The following is a 12013-nucleotide window of genomic DNA, read 5'->3' as shown; positions in this document are numbered from 1 at the left end:
TAAATGATTTACAAAATAGACACAAGTACGTGAAACTACATTCTATGGTTGAATTATCGAAATCGAATATGCCCCTTTTTATTAAGTCTGGTAATCTAAGAATTAGGGAACAGACACCCTAATTGACGCGAATCCTAAAGATAGATCTATTGGGCCTAACAAACCCCATCCAAAGTACCGGATGCTTTAGTACTTCGAAATTTATATCATATCCGAAGGATGTCCCGGAATGATGGGGATATTCTTATATATGCATCTTGTTAATGTCGGTTACCAGGTGTTCACCATATGAATGATTTTTATCTCTATGTATGGGATGTGTATTGAAATATGAAATCTTGTGGTCTATTGTTACGATTTGATATATATAGGTTAAACCTATAACTCACCAACATTTTTGTTGACGTTTAAAGCATGTTTATTCTCAGGTGAATATTAAGAGCTTCCGCTGTTGCATACTAAAATAAGGACAAGATTTGGAGTCCATGTTTGTATGATATTGTGTAAAAACTGCATTCAAGAAACTGATTTCGATGTAACATATTTTTATTGTAAACCATTATGTAATGGTCGTGTGTAAACAGGATATTTTAGATTATCATTATTTGATAATCTACGTAAAGCTTTTTAAACCTTTATTTATGAAATAAAGGTTATGGTTTGTTTTAAAAATGAATGCAGTCTTTGAAAAACGTCTCATATAGAGGTCAAAACCTCGCAACGAAATCAATTAATATGGAACGTTTTTAATCAATAAGAACGGTACATTTCATCTCGGTTGTGTATTAATACAACGAACGAAGGTGATTGCTTATGCGTCTAGACAATTGAAGATTCACGAACAAAATTATACGACGCATGATTTGGAATTAGGCGCGGTTGTTTTTGCATTAAAGACTTGGAGGCACTACTTATATGGGGTCAAAAGTATTATATATACCGACCACAAAAGTCTTCAACACATATTTAATCAGAAACAACTGAATATGAGGCAGCGTAGGTGGCTTGAATTATTGAATGATTACGATTTTGAGATTCGTTACCACCCGGGGAAGGCAAATGTGGTAGCCGATGCCTTGAGCAGGAAGGACAGAGAACCCATTCGAGTAAAATCTATGAATATAATGATTCATAATAACCTTACTACTCAAATCAAGGAGGCGCAACAAGGAGTTTTAAAAGAAGAAATTTAAAGGATGAAATACCCAAAGGATCGGAGCAGCATCTTAATATTCGGGAAGACGGAATCCAGTATAGGGCTAAAAGGATTTGGGTACCAAAATTTGGAGATATGAGAGAAATGGTACTTAGAGAAGCTCATAAAACTAGATACTCAATACATCCTGGAACGGGGAAGATGTACAAGGATCTCAAGAAACATTTTTTGGTGGCCGGGTATGAAAGCCGAAGTTGCTAAATACGTAGGAGAATGTTTGACGTGTTCTAAGGTCAAAGCTGAGCATCAGAAACCATCAGGTCTACTTCAACAACCCGAAATCCCAGAATGGAAATGGGAAAACATTACCATGGATTTCATCACTAAATTGCCAAGGACTGCAAGTGGTTTTGATACTATTTGGGTAATAGTTTATCGTCTCACTAAATCAGCACACTTCCTGCCAATAAGAGAAGATGACAAGATGGAGAAGTTAGCACGACTGTATTTGAAGGAAGTCGTCTCCAGACATGGAATACCAATCTCTATTATCTCTGATAGGGATGGCAGATTTATTTCAAGATTCTGGCAGACATTACAGCAAGCATTAGGAACTCGTCTAGACATGAGTACTGCCTATCATCCACAAACTGATGGGCAGAGCGAAAGGACGATACAAACGCTTGAAGACATGCTACGAGCATGTGTTATTGATTTCGGAAACAGTTGGGATCGACATCTACCGTTAGCAGAATTTTCCTACAACAACAGCTACCATTCAAGCATTGAGATGGCGCCGTTTGAAGCACTTTATGGTAGAAAGTGCAGGTCTTCGATTTGTTGGAGTGAAGTGGGGGATAGACAGATTACGGGTCCGGAGATAATACAAGAAACTACCGAGAAGATCATCCAAATTCAACAACGGTTGAAAACCGCCCAAAGTCGACAAAAGAGCTACGCTGACATTAAAAGAAAATATATAGAATTTGAAATTGGAGAGATGGTCATGCTTAAAATTGCACCTTGGAAAGGCGTTGTTCGATTTGGTAAACGAGGGAAATTAAATCCAAGGTATATTGGACCATTCAAGATTATTGATCATGTCGGACCAGTAGCTTACCGACTTGAGTTACCTCAACAACTCGCGGCTGTACATAACACTTTCCACGTCTTGAATTTGAAGAAATATTTTGCTAAAGAAGATCTCACTATTCCGTTAGATGAAATCCAAATCAACGAAAAACTCCAATTCATCGAAGAACCCGTCGAAATAATGGATCGTGAGGTTAAAAGACTTAAGCAAAACAAGATACCAATTGTTAAGGTTCGATGGAATGCTCGTAGAGGACCCGAGTTCACCTGGGAGCATGAAGATCAGATGAAGAAGAAATACCCACATCTATTTCCAGAAGATTCGTCAACACCTTCAACAGCTTAAAATTTCGGGACGAAATTTATTTAACGGGTAGGTACTGTAGCGACCCGAACTTTTCCATGTTTATATATATTAATTGAGATTGATATTTACATGATTAAATGTTTCCAACATGTTAAGCAATCAAACTTGTTAAGACTTGATTAATTGAAATATGTTTCATATAGACAATTGACCACCCAAGTTGACCGGTGATTCACGAACGTTAAAACTTGTAAAAACTATATGATGACATATATATGGATATATATATAGTTAACATGATACTATGATAAGTAAACATATCATTAAGTATATTAACAATGAACTACATATGTAAAAACAAGACTACTAACTTAATGATTTTTAAACGAGACATATATGTAACGATTATCGTTGTAAAGACATTTAATGTATATATATCATATTAAGAGATATTCATACATGATAATATCATGATAATATAATAATTTATAATCTCATTTGATATTATAAACATTGGGTTAACAACATTTAACAAGATCATGAACCTAAAGGTTTCAAAACAACACTTACATGTAACGACTAACGATGACTTAACGACTCAGTTAAAATGTATATACATGTAGTGTTTTAATATGTATTTATACACTTTTGAAAGACTTCAATACACTTATCAAAATACTTCTACTTAACAAAAATGCTTACAATTACATCCTCGTTCAGTTTCATCAACAATTCTACTCGTATGCACCCGTATTCGTACTCGTACAATACACAGCTTTTAGATGTATGTACTATTGTTATATACACTCCAATGATCAGCTCTTAGCAGCCCATGTGAGTCACCTAACACATGTGGGAACCATCATTTGGCAACTAGCATGAAATATCTCATAAAATTACAAAAATATGAGTAATCATTCATGACTTATTTACATGAAAACAAAATTACATATCCTTTATATCTAATCCATACACCAACGACCAAAAACACCTACAAACACTTTCATTCTTCAATTTTCTTCATCTAATTGATCTCTCTCAAGTTCTATGTTCAAATTCTAAGTGTTCTTCATAAATTCCAAAAGTTCTAGTTACATAAAATCAAGAATACTCTCAAGTTTGCTAGCTCACTTCCAATCTTGTAAGGTGATCATCCAACCTCAAGAAATCTTTGTTTCTTACAGTAGGTTATCATTCTAATACAAGGTAATAATCATATTCAAACTTTGGTTCAATTTCTATAACTATAACAATCTTATTTCAAGTGATGATCATACTTGAACTTGTTTTCATGTCATGATTCTGCTTCAAGAACTTCGAGCCATCCAAGGATCCGTTGAAGCTAGATCCATTTTTCTCTTTTCTAGTAGGTTTATCCAAGGAACTTAAGGTAGTAATGATGTTCATAACATCATTAGATTCATACATATAAAGCTATCTTATTCGAAGGTTTAAACTTGTAATCACTAGAACATAGTTTAGTTAATTCTAAACTTGTTCGCAAACAAAAGTTAATCCTTCTAACTTGACTTTTAAAATCAACTAAACACATGTTCTATATCTATATGATATGCTAACTTAATGATTTAAAACCTGGAAACACGAAAAACACCGTAAAACCGGATTTACGCCGTCGTAGTAACACCGCGGGCTGTTTTGGGTTAGTTATTTAAAAACTATGATAAACTTTGATTTAAAAGTTGTAATTCTGAGAAAATGATTTTTATTATGAACATGAAACTATATCCAAAAATTATGGTTAAACTCAAAGTGGAAGTATGTTTTCTAAAATGGTCATCTAGACGTCGTTCTTTCGACTGAAATGACTACCTTTACAAAAATGACTTGTAACTTATTTTTATGACTATAAACCTATACTTTTTCTGTTTAGATTCATAAAATAGAGTTCAATATGAAACCATAGCAATTTGATTAACTCAAAACGGATTTAAAATGAAGAAGTTATGGGTAAAACAAGATTGGATAATTTTTCTCATTTTAGCTACGTGAAAATTGGTAACAAATCTATTCCAACCATAACTTAATCAACTTGTATTGTATATTATGTAATCTTGAGATACCATAGACACGTATACAATGTTTCGACCTATCATGTCGACACATCTATATATATTTCGGAACAACCATAGACACTCTATATGTAAATGTTGGAGTTAGCTATACAGGGTTGAGGTTGATTCCAAAATATATATAGTTTGAGTTATGATCAATACTGAGATACGTATACACTGGGTCGTGGATTGATTTAAGATAATATTTATCGATTTATTTCTGTACATCTAACTGTGGACAACTAGTTGTAGGTTACTAACGAGGACAGCTGACTTAATAAACTTAAAACATCAAAATATATTAAAAGTGTTGTAAATATATTTTGAACATACTTTGAAATATATGTATATATTGTTATAGGTTCGTGAATCAACCAGTGGCCAAGTCTTACTTCCCGACAAAGTAAAAATCTGTGAAAGTGAGTTATAGTCCCACTTTTAAAATCTAATATTTTTGGGATGAGAATACATGCAGGTTTTATAAATGATTTACAAAATAGACACAAGTACGTGAAACTACATTCTATGGTTGAATTATCGAAATCGAATATGCCCCTTTTTATTAAGTCTGGTAATCTAAGAATTAGGGAACAGACACCCTAATTGACGCGAATCCTAAAGATAGATCTATTGGGCCTAACAACCCCCATCCAAAGTACCGGATGCTTTAGTACTTCGAAATTTATATCATATCCGAAGGGTGTCCCGGAATGATGGGGATATTCTTATATATGCATCTTGTTAATGTCGGTAACAGGTGTTCACCATATGAATGATTTTTATCTCTATGTATGGGATGTGTATTGAAATATGAAATCTTGTGGTCTATTGTTACGATTTGATATATATAGGTTAAACCTATAACTCACCAACATTTTTGTTGACGTTTAAAGCATGTTTATTCTCAGGTGAATACTAAGAGCTTCCGCTGTTGCATACTAAAATAAGGACAAGATTTGGAGCCCATGTTTGTATGATATTGTGTAAAAACTGCATTCAAGAAACTGATTTCGATGTAACATATTTGTATTGTAAACTATTATGTAATGGTCGTGTGTAAACAGGATATTTTAGATTATCATTATTTGATAATCTACGTAAAGCTTTTTAAACCTTTATTTATGAAATAAAGGCTATGGTTTGTTTTAAAAATGAATGCAGTCTTTGAAAAACGTCTCATATAGAGGTCAAAACCTCGCAACGAAATCAATTAATATGGAACGTTTTTAATCAATAAGAACGGGACATTTCATATGTAATGTTTTTTAAACCTTTATAGATAAAATAAAGGTTATGGTTTGTTTTAAAATGAATGCAGTCTTTGAAAAACGTCTCATATAGAGGTCAAAACCTCGCAACGAAATCAATTAATATGGAACGTTTTTAATCAATAAGAACGGGACATTTCAGACTTAATACACTCAAATCTTTAAAACATAATAAAAATGGTTGTAATTATATTTTGATCATACTTTGATATATATGTACATATTTGTATAGGTTCGTGAATCGATCCGTGGCCAAGTCTTATTTCCGAGGAAGGAAATATCTGTGAAAGTGAGTTATAGTCTCACTTTTAAAATCTAATAATTTTGGGATGAGAATACATGCAGGTTTTATAAATGATTTACAAAATAGACACAAGTACGTGAAACTATATTATATGGTTGAATTATCGAAATCGAATATGCCCCTTTTTATTAAGTCTGGTAATCTAAGAATTAGGGAACAGACACCCTAATTGACGCGAATCCTAAAGATAGATCTATTGGGCCTAACAAACCCCATCCAAAGTACTGGATGCTTTAGTACTTCAAAATTTATATCATATCCGAAGGGTGTCCCGGAATGATGGGATATTCTTATATATGCATCTTGTTAATGGCGGTTACCAGGTGTTCACCATATGAATGATTTTTATCTCTATGTATGGGATGTGTATTGAAATATGAAATCTTGTGGTCTATTGTTACGATTTGACGTCGTTCTTGGTCATTTTTCAGCACTTTGCAGTTTTCTTGAACTTTTTGCATAACACATTGGTCAATTTTGCACCAATTTCATACCCAAGACTGCAATCACACTTGGAATGCGACTTTTTCCATTTTCTTCACTTTTAAGCACAATAAGGATCAAAACCGAGTAAAATGAAATAGATATTGCGTTGAGAAACGTAGTGTAAATGAGCAATATCATGTACCATTGTAATTCATAAAAATGAAAAATAGTTTACTTCTTGTAGTGGAATCGTCAAGTACCAGCTACTTAGATTTGAAAAGGCTAATTAAGCCGGAGCATACGTGGAACAACATATACAACAAATGAGCATACGGCAATGAATATATAAAAGACACAAAAGTATAAAAGACATAAAAGCAAATGTTCCCGACTTCCCGTGTTCTATATCCATAATAAAATAAAATGTAACTTTACAAATTGCAAAATAGGAGTATAAAATATATCACAGCTTCCTCTAGGCTATACCATTTTATTAACTCCTTAGCTTCAGGCTTACATCTGTTCTTATTTATACGACTACTAAAGTTTCAATAACTTAGAAAAAAATACATATTCCCAAAGTTTAATATTGGGCTAAATTTGGTGCCTCTTTATTTAGATGGCATGTACATGTACAGTAATTGAAAGTTAACTCTTCTAAAAAGTTATCGCCGTGATTTTTATAAGGGTAGTATTATACTATTATTATAATTGCTACTATTTTATTTATTCTATTTATTATTATTATAATGATGATGATGATGATGATGATGATGATGATGATGATTATTTAATTATTTATTTATTAAGGGAAATACGCAAACTGATAAAATTGGTTGGTGGAGTTGAAAAATTTCTCTCTTGGCATTCCTTTATCACATTCTTGTCGCATCCCATCTACCTAAAAATAACACAACAAAAAAACGTCAAAAAAAAAGTATTCTATTCTATATACTATCATACGGAGTATATCATAGTAATAAAATATCATAAAACATACAAAGCATATTTAGTTTTTTATTACTCCATTAGTATATATATATATATATATATATATATATATATATATATATATATATATATATATATATATATATATATATATATATATGGGCAGGATCAATGGGGAAGTAACCAATCGGGGGAAGCGGGGGAAAACAAATTTTTTTTTCTTTTCGGTTTTTTGGAATTTTTTTTTCCGGGATCAAGATCACACGAAAATATGAACGTTTAGAAGAGACACTTCGTGATGAATGTTATTCTTTATGCGAGAAAACGATCAACAAAAATAACATTCAAGATAATATTGTTCGTGAAGAATATGAATGTTTTTTTTTCATGTTTTGTGAAGTAAAATTTAGCCCGATTTAGAGTTTAGGATTTAGGGTTTAGGGTTTTGGGTTTGGTGTTTTGAGTTTATTCCATAAACCCAAAACACCAAACCCTAAACCCTAAACCCTAAACTCTAAACCGTTCGTGTTAAAAACTCAATCTAAATCCTAAATCTAAACCCTAAATCTAAACCCTAAACCCTAAATTTCTAAACCCTAATATCTAAACCCTATAAACCCTAATATCTAAACCCCAATAGCTAAAACCTCAACATACGCTCGAAAAACACGATAATTGTTATATATTACTTCTTCAAGCGTTTTCCAGCCAAAATAAAAACATTTATCACAAAGTGTCTCTACTAAATGTTCATATTTTCATCCCATCTATAATGTTCGTGAACAAAGTTTTTTCTAAAAACGAAAAAAAAAAAAAAAAGTTTTTGCTTCCCCCACTTCCCCCCGATTGGTTCTTGATCCTACCAATATATATATATATATATATATATATATATATATATATATATATATATATATATATATATATATATATATATATATATAGGCAGGGCCGGTCAAACTTTGTTCAAAGTTTTTGCATGCCCCGGGCGAAATGATTATAAAATGCACCCAATAGTTACGCAAGCATATATCTTTATGAGGTTTAAACTATGGATATTAATAAATTTTTTCGAAATGATGTCTTTAACCGCGTGATGCCCCGGACCGTCGCCCGCTTCGCCCATAGCCTTAGCCGGCCCTGTATATAGGGAGGGACACATATTTAACTTTTTATATATAGACGATAGATTTCACTTTTTTTCAGGTAAAAGAAAAGTAAATCTCATGATACAATAACACATACCCAAAATTCATCTTCATCTTCGTACCGCCGAAATGTTATAGTTTTAGAAGTCTCTTCAGGCGCATGCTCATGTTCGGGCTCATCATTGCGTGCAAATCTTCCTCGAATTCTAGGTCGGTTATCAGCTAGAGTTTTTCGACAAGCATACTTTCATAAAGGAAAGACAAATACTCAGCAACAAATATATGTAATATTGGCCTATATTGATTCACATTTGTAGTCAATTATCTTACTCCAATCACATTATTATTTAACTCGATATCAAGTATATGATAGTATGCATATGTTATAGAAGATCAGGAGTAATTACCTTAGGGCCAGTATATATATATTTATATATTAGGAATAATTACCTTAATTGTTTTGTTGAAATTTCTTTGTGTCCTTTTTGCTTTATACCTCCAAATTCTCTCTTTTCTTTCTTCTGGACTGTAACGCCCCACTTTAAAATTTGGTGCCTCCATGAATGATCCTTCACTTGCTAATGGGCTTGGTGACAAACTTTGACTTGTTTGATTGCTTTTCAAACTCTAAAAAACAAAAAAGTATTAGTGACAAAACCATTTCACATGTCACAAAACCAGTTCACTTGCAACTATAGGACTTAAATTTGATTTTTTACTTTCCATATTCAAGATGGATCAACATGGCAAGAAAAAACATACTTAAATTTCTTCGTCTAACCCCAAGAAATGTTTACGTGGTTTAGAAAAAGTTTGATAAATATCAGTTTTACCCTTATATTCTATAAGTAAATTTGATTGAATTGAGAGTAATCAATAAGAGTAACTGAATTGTTTAATGATACAGAGTATTTAGTAGTTATTTTATATAACTTATATTGGAAAATTAAAAATTAGTACGTAGTAAGTTAGACAACTTTTTTTTTTTTTTTTTTTTTTTGCAAATGTCATAACCTACCCTTATCTATATCAAAATTTAAAGTAATGACCCGTTTAAATCCCATAAGAAACATTTGAGACCTTTTAAAGAAGGTCAAGGTTCAATTCTCGCCAACTCTGACTCAGTGGGTAATTCTTACTTTTAAAAAGAAAAAACAAAAAATAAAAATAATCATACGACCAAGAAAAGTCAAACTGGACTAACATGTAAATCACCAGCACTGCATACTCTTCTCATATGGCTAGAAGAGAGGCCATGATCAGGTGAGGTAAGGACTTGGGAATGAAGATTTGAAGACTCAATCAAGTTATCAAATTTTGGTTGAAAAAGAAAATCATTTGGTCTAGCAGAATATGATTTACTGCTAAAACTCCTTTGCATCAACTTCATTGCATTGTCACTTCCATTATAACTATGAGGCAAGAAAGAATTATTGTTGAGATAATAATCATAAAAGGGTAGTTGACTTTTTTCTGTTTTGACCTCAATAGGAGATAAATCTAGGGAATTTACTGAATTGCCAAATTGGTAAAGTGTGAGACTTTCAAGTTGATGGCTTGGTGGGGAAGAAGATAGAAGGGTTGTAGTGGGGGCAATTTGGTCAACTTCATCAAATGGGATGTCAAGATTGTCATTTGTTAAAGTTGATGACAAAGGGGTTAAATTGGAGTAACTATTTTCTTGAAAAGTTTTGAAGATGTCAATAGAGGATGATTCACTCAAAGGAGAGAATGGATCAGTGAAGAAACACTCTTCAAATTCTAATAAATCGGAAGACATTGCGTTGTGAATCTTATCGAACAAGCAATAATCTTTTAACTAGTGACGTTTTGTTCTTTTTGATCAATGAAAAGGGTGGAAAACATGAACTTATGAGAATCTTGAAAAGTGCAATCAATATGTTACTTTTGGTGTATAAAAGGGTGAACTTGAACTTATCGCGCTCTAGATGTACGAAAATTTGAGGGAGGAACATATAACAATCATGTAAATTGAGATTGGTATGTTGTCCTTTTGACGTGAAAACAGTTAATTTTAAGCTTGTAATGATCTTGAACACGTTGACATATCGAAATAAAGGTGAAACTTGAATTCTCGACAATCTTTAAAATGGTGAAACTTGAATCTTTGTCGTAATATAGTACATGGCTTCTTTTTTGACCAATGAAAAGAGTAAAACTCGAAGTAACAAGATCTTGAAAAATGATTAGCAAGTTAAAACCATAACCTTTTCTAAAAGAGAAAATGAAACTATAATACTATTGATTGATGAAAAGAGAAAAAACTCAATAGTAATACAATTTGTTCCTCTTATTAAAGATTATAGAAGGTTAGAGAGAAGACATTTTTTGAGGGCATAAGCAATTGAAAGCGAGAGAGAAAGATGCACGTTCTCTCTTTGAAAGAAGAGGACACAATGTAATTCTTTTGGCAAGAGGAGGCGAGTTTAAAAGCATCAACCTCTTTGTCATAATACTTTAATACAACTAGAAACAAGTCCACTTATGCTATATAATATTGCAATAAATAAGGTTTTCTAATGAGCCCTTCTGCCCTTGAAAATTTGTCTTCCTTAACACATTTTATTTATAAACTTCGATATTTTATTTATAAACTTCGATATACATGTATTTTTCAAACATTTCAGTTAATAAATGATTTGTACCAAATATCGATATGTGAATTGTAATTATAAAAGTATGAAGCAAGATCATTCCACATAGCAACACGCTGGCCCATCAACACTCTCGTTATGTACAATTATGAAAAAGTGGTATGACCAGATGGTTTATGTGCACCTGGAGTTTTAAATCGAATGCATTTGTTCCAGGGTTGTTAACTAATATCGAGTTAACCTATCTGGATTTCTGAAGCATGGAAACGAAAAAGGCAAAAAAGATCTGGTTGTTTAGAAGTTCAGTTTACTTGGTGAACAAATTTACTTGTTGAGCAAGAATCCAAGTTTTGGCAAGTTCTGTTATACCTGGAAATTGAGACCCATACACTCAAATTCGGTTCAAATGGGTCAAACTTTCGGTTCAATTGAGTCTTGAGAAAAATTAAGCCTAACAATATAAATCAAAACTTAAAAAAAGATTCAAATGAGTTTCTCTCCAAAATATTAATTCCTATACAAAAAATGAAGGAACGGGTCTAATGGGTAGCAGTACTCAAAGATCAATAAATAGAAATAGGTCTAATGGGTTTTGTGAATGGGTCAAATGGGTCGAACATAAAGAGTTTCATCCGTCAAAAATTTATGAATGCATTAATGGTTATATCATTTAT

General features: G+C 32.3%; 1 protein-coding gene across 1 annotated transcript; it reads right to left on the bottom strand.

The window, feature by feature from the left end:
• Positions 1 to 7430: 7430 nt before the first annotated feature.
• On the bottom strand, positions 7431 to 10504 carry LOC139888510 (uncharacterized). Its single transcript, XM_071871516.1, has 4 exons — positions 9929 to 10504; positions 9175 to 9351; positions 8822 to 8968; positions 7431 to 7526 (listed from the first exon to the last, which is right to left on the bottom strand). The coding sequence occupies exons 1-4, from the start codon at positions 10502 to 10504 to the stop codon at positions 7431 to 7433; spliced, it is 996 nt and encodes a 331-aa protein (XP_071727617.1).
• Positions 10505 to 12013: the final 1509 nt, after the last annotated feature.

The sequence above is a fragment of the Rutidosis leptorrhynchoides genome, chromosome 2 (assembly GCF_046630445.1).
Source record: "Rutidosis leptorrhynchoides isolate AG116_Rl617_1_P2 chromosome 2, CSIRO_AGI_Rlap_v1, whole genome shotgun sequence".
In the NCBI taxonomy this organism is placed as follows: Eukaryota; Viridiplantae; Streptophyta; class Magnoliopsida; order Asterales; family Asteraceae; genus Rutidosis; species Rutidosis leptorrhynchoides.
The sequence above is the reverse complement of the archived record's forward strand: the minus strand, read 5'-3'. Positions and strand labels throughout refer to the sequence as shown.

What these genes read in the sequence shown, in the direction of transcription:
- LOC139888510 (XM_071871516.1), bottom strand. Translation starts at nt 10,504, where the DNA reads ATGTCTTCCGATTTATTAGAATTTGAAGAGTGTTTCTTCACTGATCCA. An exon ending in ATTTCAACAAAACAATTAAG is followed by an intron (nt 8,969 to 9,174) that starts GTAATTATTCCT and finishes CCTTTATGAAAG; the next exon opens with TATGCTTGTCGAAAAACTCT. An exon ending in AAGATGAAGATGAATTTTGG is followed by an intron (nt 7,527 to 8,821) that starts GTATGTGTTATT and finishes TGTTATTTTTAG; the next exon opens with GTAGATGGGATGCGACAAGA.